We start from the raw sequence: 16,615 nt of genomic DNA, 5'->3' as shown, positions 1-16,615 counted from the left end.
CAAAATGTATATCTTAAAATTTAACATTTACCTCCTATGCACTAAGCATTGTGCTACAGAGTAAACTGTGACACAGGGGAAACAGTCTTGAATTTGGAATGAGAAAAATTGTTTCAAACTATTTATTTGCTGTATCGTTTGGGGTAATTTCACTTCTCCGAGTCTCATTTTCTTATTTATAAAATGTGGGTAATATTATTTATCTCACGAGGCTGTTGGGGGTTAAAAAGGGTTAACCTGTGTCTAGGAGACAGCATAGCGCATTGTAGGTCTTCAATGAATAGCCAGGGGAGTGCATGTAAAGGCCAATGATATCAGTAAGGGAGAGGAGACGTATAGACACTTTAAAAATAGACAAACACTTTAAAACTACACGGCGGAAGGTCTGACGTGCCAGTGTCACTACAAAAGTATCTAGAAAGTGCTACGGAGTGTCAAGGGAAGGAGTCGCACTCGCTGTGATTGGGAGAAGATGCTTAGGGAAATTAGGGAATGTAGAAAGACACCCCACGCCCCCCACCCTCCGCACCTTCTCCAGCCGCGCATCCCGCCCTACCCTGCGAAGTCAAACTGCTTCCCGCGGCTTCCACGCTAGACTGGAAGAGCACCGCGCTCTAGGCTTGCTGGACTCTCGCCGGGCACCTTGAGCGTGGGTGTCCAGCACGAGCATCTCAGCACGCGTGCACACTAAGCCGGCCGGAGACGGCAGCACTAAGGCACCCACACACCCTGAGCTCTGCGCAGATAGTAAGCGGACGCAAGCAGGGGTAGGGGAGAGGAACTCCCAAGTTCCTAGCCGCCGTTCACCCACTCTCCCCGCACGCACAACCATCCTCAGCCTCCCAACTTGCCCTCACACCACCCGTAGGGGCAGCGAGGAGGCCTCCGACTGCGGCGGAGCTCCGCTGCGGGGCCCCGCTCCCCAGCTCGCGGGAACCTAGCGGCCGGCGTTCGCGTGCTCGCTCATCGATTGGCACTGCCTTACTCCTCTGGCTCTACTCGCGGGGAAACGGTCCCCGAGACTTGGAAAGACCGGCTGAACGCGGGGCGGGAACCAAGACAGGCGGGCCAGGTGATTGCCGATCGCACGGATGAGCGCGGGTCCCGGCTCGCGCTCCGTCTGGCGGGTGGCGGCGCCGGCTAGCCTGTGCAGTGCGAGGCCGGAGTCGGCGCTTCCGCCGCCCCCTCTCCCAGCGCCTGTGCGCGCTCGGCCTGCCCCTGCCCCGGGGAAAGCGCCCCGCGTAGGGCTGTCGCGCCGCCGGAGGTGGGAGCTGGCGTGCTGAGGAGGGAGGGCCGGAGGGAGGGAGCGCGGGCGGGCGACGGCGGTGGCCCCTCCCCTCCCCCTCCCGCCGCCGCGCAGCGCGCAGGGAGCAGCCGGGGGCTCGGTGGCGGCGGCGTCTGGCCCCAGCTCCTCCTCCTCCTCCTTCTCCTCCTTCTCCTCCTCCTCCTTCTCCTCCTCCTCCTCCTTCTCCTCCTCCTCCTCCTCCTTCTTCTCCTCCTTCTTCTCCTCCTTCTCCTCCTCCTCCTCCTCCTCCTCCTCCTCCTCCTCCTCCTCCTCCTCCTCCTCCATCTCATCCTCGCTCCCTCCATCTGCCGTGGTTATGGCCCGTCGCTGGAGCACAAAAGAGTCTCCGCGGTGGAGGTCTGCGTTGGTCTTGCTTTTCCTCGCGGGAGTGTACGGTAAGTGTCCGCGTCCCTGCGCCCCGCTGACCGAACAAAGCTGGGGCGACCCTGGGCCCCGAGGCCTCCAGGACAGGGGTTCCCCGGGAGAACCGGGGAGAGACCCCACCGCCGACGGGACAAAGACCCGGCGAGGGGTGGATGCCCCGGAGGGGTGTCCGCACACGAAGATGCTTTCGTCCGCTCACCACCTCTAGACCCTCGGGGTTGTCGGAGAGGGGTTTGGGCGTCCCGGCCGGAGGGAGTCCCTGTGGAGCGAGGGGGTGGTGGGCGGACTTCCCGACCTGGACTCGAGGGCCCCTTGCACAATCCACGCACACAAAGATGTATGACTGTGAGAAGGAAGAGGAGGTCGCCCTCGCCGCTCTCGGGACGGTCCTGCCACCCCCGACCCTTCCGGGGTGAGGAAGTTCTCTCCCCAGTGAAATTCCCACCGCACCAATTCCCCATTCTCCCCACTCCCTGAAAAAGCAGCCTACCGCTCTCGTCCCACTCCTGCACCTCGGAGGCCGAGGCTCCGCTGATCCCGGGCGTGCTGGATCCTGTCCCTTCTCTGGGAGCAGTACGCGGGAGAAGGCCAGAAAATAGTTTCCAACCCCACCTCACTCTCTCCCTTAGGGCGTAGATGTCTGCCCCGACTCCTGGTTCATTTGTCATTTCATCCATCATTGGCCGCTAATGTTGTCACTGTTGCTTCATTCCAGTCTGTGGATTGCGTCGCATATACACACTCCTTTGAGGTTGAGAGAAGGCTGGAGACTGTGCGAGGTCTAAGCTTTATGTTACATCAGGGTCTGAACTAGAGCTGAATGGAATTAATTAGAAAGAACATTCATTGCTTGAGACTTTGAGTTCCACTTCTGACTTCACCGTTCTTAGTTTATCAGTTGAACGCATTGAAAAGGTGTTTCTGTGAACACGCTTAACATTTACTACTTAGCGTGGTGTTTTGATATCTTCAGAAGGAAATACTGTAAATAAGAGTTGCCATTCCTTGAGAAATTTCACTTATAAGACATCTAAGTCATTTGCCACGAACACTAATTCCACTAATGGTATGGTGATGGGAGTTCAGTCAGTATGTACTTCATGAGCAATATTACCACTTTTGAAGCATTTATCTGTGGAATCGAATGCGAAGGTAACTGTTAGAACCTGAGAAATTACTGCAAATGAATTTAATGACCGTAAGTTAACATTTACTAGCAACCGAAATAGTTTTTCAGTGTGATTCAAAATGTGTTGCTCTCTGCCTGATCTGATTAATGTATTATTATACTGTATTATATATATTATACATTATATATAGTGTGCATTTTCGTTTGTTTAGGGCGGAGGAAGGTTTGCATTCGACGTGGTAATTGTAAATGGTATGCCTGTGTGTGATCAGAAAACCCTGTGCGTGACTTTTGAGTATTAGTTGCACCGAGTAGCTGTGATTCCCACTTGCATGATGACTTGTGGGTTTGGGTCTACACCAGAGATCAATAAGCTATTATGTTGTTTCTTCTAGCCTGAAGGTGGGTATAGTTCTGCCCTAGGTTTGGTGTAATGGCCCAGAAGAGAGAAGAAAGCAAGAAGGCATCTTTAATCTGGGGTGATTAGAAGTGTCCTGCTTTGTCCTCTGCTATAGTCAGAATTGAATCCTAGTGATGTCTGATCAGAATAGATAAATAAATGAGCTCTTTTAGCTCTTTCATGAAAATCTGTGTCATTAGTGTTTGAACTAAAAGTCTTTTTGCCTCCAGGGATAAGAGGCTGTGAACCTTGTAATTTGTCTTGGTACATTCTTTTGCACTTGTACACAAAACGACTTTCTAGTAGGTGCTTATCAAAGATTTATCTTTTTGGAATTTATGTTTAGTGACGAACTGTTGGTAGGCAAAGAAGGAAACTCCTTTTCCAGCAGTGTGGGACCATGTTATGAAACTAGCAAGTAATTGTGCCAGGGTTGATGTCTCCAGCCACAGCAAGTTTCAAAGTATAAGAAAAAAGGAGGTAGTGAGCCAGGCAGAATATTAAAACTATGTGAGCAGAGACCCTTCACCCTGCAACTGGGGAAGTTCTCTTTACAGCTATACTTTTGTCCTCTTTTGTCTCTCCAGCCGTATGTGGGTTTATATGAGGAAAAAAAAAAAAAAGCTATAACAATAATATGGGGGGATGTGCTTCTATATAAATAGTGGGGTTTGTTTAACTTGAATATGCCTAGTGAGGAGTATTACTGAGAAATACTCATCACACTGGGCCTTTAGAACAGATATTAGGTGTAATTTATGAAACTGCACCTTATGCATCAAAACGTGTTTTTAAATGGCTTCAAAAATAATTAGCAATTATTGTTAAAACAACTGAGTGTTGAGAGTAACTCTTAACATGGCTCAGTGAAAAAAAGCAAGTTGCTCAATATGTAGGCAGTTCCAAACTAACTCTTCACAGATAGAGTCTTCTGCATTAATGGCAGTATTAAATGGCTCCGGGTTGTGTCTTGAATCTTGGAACATTTCATGTATCTTTTTAAAAAATCTGGGGGCGCTTGGGTGGCTCAGTCAGTTGAGTGTCGTACTCTTGATTTTGGCTCAGATCAAGATCCCAGGGTCGTGGGATGGAGCTGAACGCAGAGCCTGCTTAAGATTCTCTCCCTCTCCTTCTCCCTCCCTCCCTCCCTCTCTCCCCTTGTCCCCCTCTCCTCCCCCACCCCCCCACCTTGCTCAGGGCTGCACTCTTTCTCTCTCAAATAAATAAAATAAATCTGTTTATTTTGGCTTTTATTCTCTTCACATGGCCATTTTAGTGGCCTGTGTTTGTGACTGTTAAATGTGACCATATTAGTGGAATGGTGTGACTGTTTGACTTCCAAGTTACTTTTCTGAATGTTAAGGCCTTACTTGAAACTCTAAATTGTGATATGGAGTATAGTAATGTTTTTTAGAAGAAGCTGTTTGGTGGGGTGCCTGGGTGGCTCAGTCGGTTAAACGTCCAACTTTGGCTCAGGTCATGATCTCACAGTTTGTGGGTTCGAGCCCCGCGTCGGTCTCTGTGCTGACAGCTCAGAGCCTGGAGCCTGCTTCAGATTCTGTCTCCTTCTCTCTCTGACCCTCCCCACTTGTGCTCTCTCTCTCAAAAATAAATAAATGAAAAAACATTAAAAAAAAAAAAAGTAGTCGTTTGAGAACCAATAATTATCTTTCAGGAGCTGCTCTATCTTAGGTGCTATAACTTAACTATTGAATGCCCCTGAGAATCAGTAAAAGTAAAAGTTGACTTCTGTCTTTGGAATTTGGAAGGAATAAGAACATTAGTGGAAACAACTGTGAGCTTTGCTGGGCACTGTCCTAGGCCGACTATAGGAGAAGGTGCTTTTTCAGATCTCACATAGGGATGTCTGGCTTTTGCAAGTGCATGGAGGTTTCCAGAAACTGTCTCCTAGTCAACAGAAGCTGTTGGTTGGCTCATCTCCCAAGCCATAAGTTGGTAATTGTAACAGTTCCATTGCTTTATCCTTTTTCCACTTCCCGATCAGTGTTTTCTAACTTTTTTTCTCCTTACTGAAACCCACCCTTAAAATACATTTTATGTTACTCCCAGTACACAGAACAAAACGAAGACCATGAGAGAACACTTTTACTACCTGTGATGCACCCAACATTCTTCATTTGCTGGTTGGACTCATTATTTTGGACCCATTAATAGATTGCAGTTCCTAGTGTGAGAACATGGCCCTAGATGAAGTTTTAAAATGTAATTTGAAATGTTTGTGGTATTTGTATATCATTTTACAATAGCCTTGGAGAACTGCAGGTGGTTAGTTTGTGGCTACTTGCTGCCAGAGCATTTGATAGCAATAAGAACTCTTCTTGGCATACATGACTGGCCTGTGATAAAATTCTTCTTTGAACTGGTTTTCGGCTAATTATAGTCAAAAGTCTTTGCCATACACAGTACTGTTACAGAGGGTTGTGGTAACATAAAATACTCTTTTTACCTTGCATTTTCTATCTAATGGTAAATCTTTTCCCATGAATTTTGTGGAACATTCAACAGCATTTTATAAATTTCCAGTTTAAGGATAGACTAGAAGTTCCAATTTTAGAAAGGTTGTAGAAATAACTGGAACGTGAGGAAAAAAATCTAAACCAGATTCCAATTACTTCTAAAAAAGTCAAGCTTGATTACATAAAATATGTTGAATAAAACTGAATTAATTGCTTAACATAAACCCTTCCTTGGGTTTAGAATCTAAATTATATCCATATCCTGGGGAGAATATGAAGGTATACAGCACATTTCTTAAAAATTATTAGCAGTTATCGGGCAGAGACTATTAAATGACCACTTTCAGAGGGCTAGCTATGTTCTAGGAAGAATATGGTGGAGATTTGAATGATGTATCATAAATGGTTTAGAAGGTTCCTAGAAAGTAAAATCTCTGACAAAAACATAAAAGTGATGTCAGGCTGAAAAGTGAGCAGCAGTTAAAGAAAATGGAAAGAAAAGACTGACTTTTGTGGTTAGACCATTTAAAGCTTATCAAGAAATTAAGGGAACAGTGAAACCTTTTTGTGTGTCTGATTTTTGTAGTTGAGGTTTTTTCTTGTTTTTTTTCTTTTTCTTTTCTCAGTGCTCTTACAGTTTAAAGAATGAAAGGTAAAAAAGGGAGGTAAGTAAATATAGATGAGATTTGTATAGATTTAAGCAAATAGAACATGTTTTTATTTTAGAATAAGTTATTAATCTTGTTCTTTCTGCAAGTCTTTATAGGTAAGTGGAGGTTGTTCTAAACCTAGGAATTGAAGTTGAGTTAATGATCTCTAATTTCTAAGGTCACCTTTCCCTCTTGTTTTCTTTTTCTCCTCCCCCTCCCCCACCCCCACCGTCTTTTGGGGAGAAGTGAGTAATAGATGTACACTACTTAGTCCCATTTTCTAAAGCATAGGATTAGATCCTGCAAGTACAAGTTACCAGTCCATCTGTTGAGATGCATACCATCAGTCTTTTAAGTATATGCAACAATAGGTTTATATATAGATCTATCTTTCTATGCATATTTTCAATACTGAATTAGTTTCAATACTGAATTAGCTTAAGGAATTCTCACTGTCTAAGCAAAAGAAACAAGGGAAGGAAACTAACGTTTATTAAATTAAGTTTGTAACATTTATTAAGTTCAGATTCTGTGCTTGGTTTTTATTTATTGCAGTTAATCTTCAGTAGGTCTTATTCAGCAGTCCTATCAGGTGTTTGCCCCTTTTCTTTTTTTTTTTATTTTTTTTTATTTTTTTTTTTTAAAGAAAGGCAGACTGCCACGTGCAGCGCCTCATTTGGATGTGTCTGGAGTCTTGGAAGCTTGACTACCCTACGTTCTCCTACAAATGGACCTTGAGAGCTTGTTTGGAGGTTCTAGCAGGGGAGCGCAGCTACTCGTATACCCTTGACCGAAGAACGGTCCTCCTCTATCGGGGAAGGTCGTCCTCTTCGACCGAGCGCGCAGCCAGCGCGCAGCTTCGGGAGGGACGCACATGGAGCGGTGAGGGAGGAAGGGGACACCCGCCTAGCCAGCCAGATCAGCCGAATCAACCCTGGCGATCAATGGGGTGACAGATGTCGCAGCCAGATCGCCCTCACATCCATGTTTGCCCCTTTTCTACAGAAGAGAAAATTGAAGCTCAGAAAGGTTGTGCCTTATCTAAGATCCAACCACTAGGGAGTAGTAGAGCTGGGATTGCAACCTAATCCTGTCTCTTTACTCATTGTTCAGTTAGCAAATATTCCTTGAGCGTTTGCTTTTGTCTGGCACTGTGTAAGGCACAACAAGCTGACGGACCTAGTTTCTGCCTTCATAAGGTTTATAGTCTAGTGAGTAAGTTACAGTAAGAAACTCACAAGAGGCTGAGATAGTGAATAACAGACACAGGGTAATTAGAAGACTTCCTTGCGGAGACATTTGTAAGACCCAAAGGATGGCTAACCATATTATGATTGGGAAAAGAGATCCTTGCACTTGGGAACCACGTTTGAAAGACCCAGAATCAAGCAGGTGCTGATGTAGAAGAGCTGATGTGTTGTAGGTAAATGAATAAAACCAATGTAGATGGAGCACAGTGGTCATAAGGGAGACCGACAAGGTGAGCTTAGAATCTTAGGCAAGAACTCAGGGCTTTGGAAACCGTGGTAAAGAGTTTGGGTTTATTTTAAGTGTAACTATATAAGAGGTTTAAGTGGACCTGGTGTGATTTACGGTTTGAAAAGAGTCACTTTTGCCCGCTGTGTGGAGACTTGTGAAGTAGACAAGAGTAGAGATGGGGTGATCAGGCTTTGGCTGTGATCCAGGTGAGAGACATGGGAGTTTGGACAAAGGTAGTAATAGTGCAGATAGAAGAGTATGGATTGGCTTTTTGCTAGGAAAGAAAGGGATGCTTCCTCTCTTGTCACAAGAGGGAAGGAGGAAAATACCGGCTCCAGTGTACTTAGGCCTCTAAGTTTCAGGGTGGGAAGATAGAGATTTCTTAAAGTAACATGACATGGGATCTGGCGAGTGGAGGAGAGAGGAGAGGTTCCACAGTTCATTAGAGCAGTTTAGGTCATTAGGAAGGTAAGTTTCTGTTATTCAGTCTAGAAAAGGGAAGGCTAAGAACACTCAGTGCAAGAAGGGGTATTGTGGTGAACAGCTCTACAACACATGACAAAAAGGAATGAGGATTTCAGTTAGGGGAGAGGCTTAACAAGTGGCCTGTGGAGAACCCAGTTCTAAAGACCATCAGTTTTGTCAATGAAATAAGTATAGAACGTAACTTTCTACAGTGTTTTAAAAGTATTTCATCTCTCTCTCAAAAATAAACAAACATTAAAAAATAAGAAAAGAAGAGTATTTCAGGTAAGAAGCAAAGGATAGAACAAAAGTTAGATTTCAAGGACCTGTTTGCCCAAGTTAAATGCTTTATATTAAGTGGTCAGTTAAAGATTGCTTTATGTCTTAGAAAGGGCAACAAAAAATTAAGTGACCTTTTTTGTCTTTATTCCCCCGGGTTGCAGTTTATTTACAGAGGATACAACTTTAGAAGGTCCCAAAATTTCAAAATAAATGAAGCTGACAAAGTAGTTTTATAGTTGACTTTTAAATATTTGATAACTCACTGCCCTGCTAGTATCAGTTTAGTGAAGAAGCGAAATGGTTTGACACTTACGTTTGTACCACTGAATGAGAGTAAATTGGTATCTACCTTTAATTTACTTACATTTCAGTTTTTAGAGAAACAGGAAATTGTGCTAGTCTTTTAATGCTGAATACATTACATAGCGCACAGTACCACATTTAGTAGTTGAGATTTACCTCTTAAGTAAGAAAGCAAGCCTTTCCTTAACTTAATTTCATTGATTATTAAAGCATCATTTAGGTGTTAAGTTAGCAAATTGGAGAAAAGAAAAATCTTTGTATCCTGTATATTCTGAATTAAAAATCAGTTTCTTGAAATTATTATTGCCCATTCTAGTGGCACTAAAACTTTTCACCAAGACTTAGAATATGAGGGTAGGTATAGAGGAAACTGAATTTGATAGCAGTGATTTTGCCTAAGGTTCACATACCTCTACTGCTGTGTTCTCTACTCTTTGTGTACAGGCCCATCATTTTTGTTTTCTTTTTTTTGTCTACGTTATTGTAACAGCTCCCAACTAATCATGACTCTAGTCTTGTTCAGATTTTTTTTTTAATTTTTTTTTTTAACATTTATTTATTTTTGAGACAGAGAGAGAGACAAAGCATGAACAGGGGAGGGGCAGAGAGAGAGGGAGACACAGAATCTGAGACAGGCTCCAGGCTCTGAGCAGTCAGCACAGAGCCTGACGCGGGGCTCGAACTCATGGACCACGAGATCATGACCTGAGCCGAAGTCGGACGCTCAACCGACCGAGCCACCCAGGCGCCCCTAGTCTTGTTCAGATTTAATCAGATACACAGCAGCAGCCAGAGTGGCTTTTCTAAAGTACAGATACAGTTATGTAACTTTCTTGCTTAAAACCCAACAGTAGTTCCCTGTTCTTAAAATACAAGCATAATTCACTCGGTCCTTCATAATCTGGCTAGTTTTTACCTTTTTCGTCTCTTGTTACTTCCCTTCACCACTCCCTACCTTCCACCATGTTTCTGCTATACTGAACACAGTTCTCTTATCTCCTGGCCTTTGCTCATTCTGTTCCCTCTGCCCCTTCCCTTCCTTCCTCTATCACTTTCTTTGCTAAGCTAACTCCTGCATGTCCTTTGGCTTTCCTTTAGATACTCCCTCCTTTGGGGAGTCTTCCTTAAAGGTGCCCTTCTGAGAAGCATCTCACTTCTTCTATATAGTATTGTTATTGGGCTCTTTTACCTCTGTTTCCTCCTGGAGCAGCACTGTCCCACAGATAGATAATGTGAACCTCAAATGTAAGTCATATACCTAGTTTTAAATTTTCTAGTAGCCACATTAACAAAAAAAGGAACAAGTGTCATTAATGTTAATAATTATTTAACTCAATACTGTATATCTAAAATACTATCATTTTAACATATAATCAATAGAATAGAATTACTGAGGTATTCCATAGTGTTTTTCATATTAAGTCTTCAAAATCCAATGTAAGTTTTATACCTGTAACCCATCTTAATTAGAGTAACCACATTTCAAATGCTTATTAGCCACTTTGGAAATCGTATCTATTAAAGTTGTATATAAACATGCCCTGTGATCTAGCAATTCTCCTCCAAGGTATAAACTCAACAGAAGTGGGCACATAATGTCTGACAAAAGACAGGTACAAGATTATTCATAGTATCCTTATTTGCTATAGTCCTGGACTAAACCCAGCCCCTCTGTCTGTGGGCAGTAGAATAGATGAGTTAATTATGGTGTATTAGCATAAGGGAACATTGCAGAGCCACAGTTCTCAAACTTGTAGGTTTCAGGACTCCACAATTAAATCTAAAATGACAGTGAGAAATCCAGTACATGTGACCATAAATAGCATACATTAAATAAAAATACGTAAAATGACAACTGTTTTTTTCCAAACAAAAATTAGTGAGAAGAATGGCATTGCTATACATTTTTGCAAATTACGATCATGTCTGACTTAATAGAAAACAGGTGATTTCCCATGTCTGTATCTGCAGTCAGTGCACTGTGACATGTTTTAGTTGAAGTGTAGGAAGAAAGCTTGTCTCACATAGATGTGTTACGATAAAAAGAGAAGTATTTTAATAGCCTTTTCAGATAAATGTGAATATTCTTTGATGTGCCACCAGAATTTGAGAAGTAGTAGTTTCTTAAGTTTAGTTGCAACATGGAATCTGAAACCATATCTAAATGAACTCTGAAGGGGTTTTGGGGGTTCCCAGGAATCCACTGCCCATATTTTGAGAATAACTTTCTACAAAGTAATGAAAAAGAACAAACTACTGATACAGGTAGCATGGGTGAATTTCACTTGTTGATCAAAAGCAGTCAGACACAAAATTGTAGAGTATTTACTATATGGTCACAATCTTAGAAGTTAGGGGGCACCTCAGTGGCTCGGTTGGTTAAGCATCCAGCTCTCTGCACTCACAGCTTGACATTCTCTCTATCCCTACCCCTCTTCTGCTCTCTCTCTTTCAATCTCTCTCTCTGTCTCTTGGACTCTCTCAAAATAAATAAACATTTTTAAAAATTAAAAAAAACTTCAAGAAGTTAGAATACAAGGAGAGTAGTTCCCTGTCAGTGGGAAGCAGGGAGGTTGTGATAGGATGAGCAGGGTAGCTTTTGAGCTGCTGGTCCTGTTCTGTTTCTGGACCTAAGTGAGAGTTTGCACAGATTCGGGGTTCTTTGGTGATAACTTGTGGAACTGTAAACATTCAATTAATGCACTTTTTTGTATGTATATCTCCGTTAAAAGCTAAGTACTTTTTTAAAAAATAGAATCATGTTAGATAATAGTATGTATGGAAAGTTCTCTGGTAGTTTATATTCTCTCTAGCGTTTTCTGCTTTTGTTCTTTAATTTTTTTCTTTGGGTTTGATAATTAAAAAGAGTTTTAAAACTTTGGAAAATTCTAAACATGTTCAAGAATAGAGAAACTACTGTAATTAACCGGATATACCCAATATCCAGCTTCAAAAAATTATTATATGGCCAGCCATGTTTTATCTAGACTTCTACTCACTTCCTAAACACAAATGATTTTGAAGCAAATCCCAGCTAATTTATTCATATTTCAGTATGTATCTTTAAGGTGCGAGGGCTTTAGGGGTGCCTGGGTGGCTCAGTTGGTCGGCTCAGCACCTGACCTTTGATTTTGGTTCAAGTCAGTTTGAGTCTCGCGTCTAGCTCAACACTGACAGTACGGAGGCTGCTTGAGAGTCTCTTTCTCTCTGCCCCTCCCCTGCTTGCTCTCTCTCTCTCAAAATAAATAAACTTAAAAAACAACAACAAAAAAAAAGATGTGATGGCTTGAAAAGAAAAGCTCATTACCATCCTCACACTTAAAACATTAACAATTCCTAATTATCATCAAATACCCAGCCATGTACATATGGCCCTGGTTGTCATATAAGCATGAATTTTTAGACAGTGTTTGGACCAGGATCCAAATAAGGTCCCCATAATCTGCAATTGTTGATACCTATTAAATACCCCATTTTTTTTTTTTTTTTAATTTTAAGTGTGATATTTGCTATATAAGTTTCTGGTATTTTTAATCACATTGGAGATTTTTAAAAATACCGACATTAATAAGTTTTTGAGAATTGGTATTGATTTTGTCACATAGTTTTTTCATTTCCAAGATGATCGTAAGGTGTTTATGAGGGCCAGTGTTAGGCAAAGCAATCATATCTAACATAATTACAGATAGTACTTGAGTAAGTGAATTCCTATGAATGGAGTAAATTGAAGGATGGAATAGGCCATAACAAGTTGGTAATGATGTATTTTCTTTTAATCTGCTGGAATACACTTAGTATTTTTTTTAAGACTTTGTGTTCGTATTTATGAGATCGATACATAATCCTAAATTTCTTCCTCCCTCCACTCCTTTCTCTCCTATAAACTTTCTCTCTCCCCTTTCTTCCTGCCTGATTTTCATATCTAATCCCTAATCTCTTAATCCTTTTAGATATGTTTGTAAACTTTTTTTTTATTTCAGTGGTTAGGAAGAGGATAAAAGATTTTAGCATTTCAGTTGTGATTATTTTCCTTTTTAAGATTAGGAAAGGAGTATGTGTTTATAATAGGAAAGCAACAATTAACTTTGTCCTGCTGACAGCAGAAATGTTTCTCATTCCTAGTATTGTTAAACTTTGTGTCACTAAGTAGGATAATACAGATGGACCTATAAGAAGTAGATCCCTTCTAATGAATGGGCCTGAAGACTAAATAAGCCAATAAGATACCTTAGTGGAGGTGGATGCACATCTGAAGAAGGATGAGGGGCAAATGAGAAGTTTTTGAGTTGATGAAATTCAATTTATCAGTTTTTTATTTTATGAATTGTGTTTTTGGTGTCATTTCTAAAACTCTTTGCTTAATCCCAGATCATAAAGGTTTTCTCTTATTTTTTTTTCTGAAAGTTTTATTTTTATGTTATACATTTAGGTCTAAGATCCATTTTGAGTTTATTTTTTATACATTGTAAATTTTAAGAAGAGGCTCATTTTTTGTATGAAAAGTAGTTCTAACACCATTTGTTTAAAAGACTGTCCTTTTTCTGTTGAACTACCTTTGCACCTTTGTCAAAGATTAAGCAGTTATATTTGCATGAATCTATTCTGATTTTTTAAATGACAATTTTATATACTGAAGTCCAGACTTTTTAAGTGTATAATTCATTTGTTTCTTGTATGTTCACAGAATTATCCTATTATCACTATCTAATTCTGAAATATTTTCATCAGCCTGGAAGGAAACCCTGTATGTATTAACAATCACCACCCTATTCCCTTCCCCCTAGCCCTCGGCAACTGTTAGCTTTATGTCACTAAAGATTTGCCTTTTCTAGACATTTCATATAAATGAGATCATACGATATGTGATCTTCCATGTCTGCCTTCTTTCATCTGGTTTAATCTTTTCATGGTTCATGCATGTTATTGAAGTATTGAATCAATACTTCATTCTTTTTTATAGTCAAATAGTATTTTATTGTATGCATAAACTACATTTTGTTTATCTCTTTATCAGCTGACAAACATTTGGGTGGTTTCCACTTTTTGTGAATAATGCAGCTGTCAGTATTTGTGTACATTTTTGTGTGGACATTTGTTTTCAGTTCTCTCGAGTATATACGTGGAGTAAAATTGCTGGATCTTGTGGTAATTCTTCATTTACCTGTATGAGGAAATGCCAAACTGGTTTCCAAATGGCTGTACAATTTTACACTCCTACCAGCGATGTGTAAGAGCTCCAGTTTCTCTACATCTTCACCAATGCTTGTTATTGACCTCTTTTCATTACAGGCATCCCTGTAGGTGTGAGTGGTATCTTATTGTGGTGTTGATTTGCATTTTTCTAAGGAGTATTGATGTTGAAGTTTTTTTCATTATTGGCTGTTTGTGAATGTCTATCCAAATCCTTTATCATTTCTTAATGGGTTGGATTCTCTTTTTGTTGAGTTATAGGAGTTCTTTATATATTGTGGATATTAACCCCTTATCAGGAATTCGGGAGGATGAGACATGAGAACTTACTAAACTGTTTTGTGTATTATTTGATAGTTTACATAATAAAGCCAAAAAAGAAGATATTAAAATACTTTCCCAAATTAATTACATTAAAATTTGCATCCCCATTCTTAATTATTTTGATTTCTTAAGTTTTCATCTCCTCCTCCCTTATCATTTTCTTTATCCCATATTATGTTTCTTGAAGTCTTTGATTTTTTAAATTTTGCTAAAGTACATTCTTGAATTGTATTCTCCTTCTCCCTAAGAAATATGTATTGATTGTATATATACTTAGGTGTACACAGCTGAAAATGTTTCTTTATTTTGTTTTCACACTTAAATAATGGTTTGGCTGAGGGGAGAATTCCAGGTTTCAGTATTTTTCTGTTCAGAATTCTATCCAGAATTACTTTATCATCTTGTAACTTTAGGTTGCCATTTTGATTCTCATTCCTTTGTTCCTTTGGAAGCTTATAAGAATTTCCTTTTTATCTTTGTAGTTTACAGTTTTCACCAGTATGTGTTTATGTATGTATCTTATGTTATTATTACCGTTTGGTATTTGGTAGGCATTTTACCTGAAAATACCTAGATGTGTGGTAAAAAGATAGCTTCACGCATATGTTTTGTATATTGTGTGTATCTGTATATGTGTTTTAACTCCATTATCCTATAAGTTGTCTACTTTAAGAACTGCTCTTTAGTGAATATTTTATGTCTTGTCCTTATCTTTCTCATTTCTTAGAGTTTTATATCCTTGTGTTTTTATTCTCAAATGTAAAGATTCTTCAGTTTAGTCTTCTAAGTTATAATTGTCTATAATTTAGATTGGTCTATGATTCTTCAGTTAGTCTTCTAAGTTTTTTAATTGTTATACAAATATAAAATATTTGTCTTTACAAATAACTTTCCTTTTTCATAGTGACAGTATTGGTTTTTTTCAATTAGCTTTGGAACTGACGTGTGTTTCTCACCTCTCCTGTGAATTCTCTTACTCTCTACCTGCCCTATCCCCTACTTGCACCCCCACCCCTGACAGTGTGGTAAGAACTGTGGGTCCTTTCCTCAGAAAATAATCCACATATACACATTCAGAGAAAATTTTGTATGGTATTGTGTAATTCCAGAACTTCTGAAAGCTCATTCATGACCACTGATGGTGTTGTTCTTGAGCCAGCTGCATTGGTGCTACCTGGGAACTTGTTAGAAATTGCGGAATCTCAGGTCCTGTCCCTGACTGAATTAGCATCTCCAGTTTAACAAGATCCACAGGTGATTTCTTTCATATTCAAATTTGAGAAGCGTTGCTGTAGAAGATGAGGGACCTCTATGGTATTGTGTATCTCATCTATATTGATTTTTTTTCCCTTTATATATATGTGTGTGTGTGTGTGTGTGTGTGTGTGTGTGTGTGTGTGTGTGTGTATGAATGATATATTGTCAGGGTTACTTTTTAAAAAGTCATATTGCAATCACCCAAATTGCACACAGGTTATTAAAGTAGAAATATTTTTAAATAGTTACAATTTAGTCTTTGAATACCAAGCTATGCTATACGAAACAGCAAGAGACAAAAAGGGATTGTAAACTCATGTTTGTATCAGTAGCAAACACGTAGCAGTTACTATGTGCTGAGCAGTGTTCTGATCATTGTGTATGTGTGTGTATATATGTGTGTACATGTATGTATATATACACACACTCGCTTTCTTATAACAGCCTAATCAGCCTGGATACTATTATTATTTCCATTTGATAGATAAGGAACCTGAGACACAGAGAAGTTAAGTATTTTAGCCAAGTTCACATAATTAGTAAGTGGAAGAGCTAGGATTTGAATCCAGAAAGATTGGCTCTAGAATCTGTGCTCTTAACCACTACTCTCTACTGCTTCTTTGTATTTTTACTTAACAGATTTCCGTAAACTCATTGTTACTTATATGCAAATTGATTAATTACTGATACATTTGCTCTTTTAAATTCATTACTGGGACTCATCTTCTTGTGGTGCTGATAAATGAGCCACAGATACCAGATCATTAGTGTTTTCTGAATTAATTTCGGTTTGCTGTTAGTTGAGATTTTCAAATGGCAGGATATTGGGTTATTGGATTTTATGCTACCTATCTTTAAGGTTTGTTGTGAGGCTATTAAATAACTTAAGCAAATACTTTCTACATAAAATATTCATTTTCTTCCTTCCTCAGTAGATGGACAAAAAATAATTTTATAGAAATAGTAATTGGATGGCTAATAAAATTAGAA

At 40.1% G+C, this 16,615-nt stretch overlaps 1 protein-coding gene across 2 annotated transcripts in view; it reads left to right on the top strand.

The window, feature by feature from the left end:
* The first annotated feature begins 1,561 nt into the window (after positions 1 to 1,561).
* Positions 1,562 to 16,615, top strand: part of LRP12 (LDL receptor related protein 12) — a 75,298-nt gene continuing 60,244 nt past the window's right edge. For both annotated transcript variants that reach the window (XM_042923605.1, XM_042923604.1), the window contains exon 1: positions 1,562 to 1,680. In XM_042923605.1, the coding sequence (XP_042779539.1) occupies positions 1,602 to 1,680 (79 nt within the window). In that variant the 5' untranslated portion in view covers positions 1,562 to 1,601. The remainder of the gene's footprint in view (positions 1,681 to 16,615) is intronic.

The sequence above is a fragment of the Panthera leo genome, chromosome F2 (genome assembly GCF_018350215.1).
Source record: "Panthera leo isolate Ple1 chromosome F2, P.leo_Ple1_pat1.1, whole genome shotgun sequence".
NCBI classification, from domain to species: domain Eukaryota; kingdom Metazoa; phylum Chordata; class Mammalia; order Carnivora; family Felidae; genus Panthera; species Panthera leo.
This window is presented reverse-complemented; position numbering and strand designations above follow the sequence as displayed.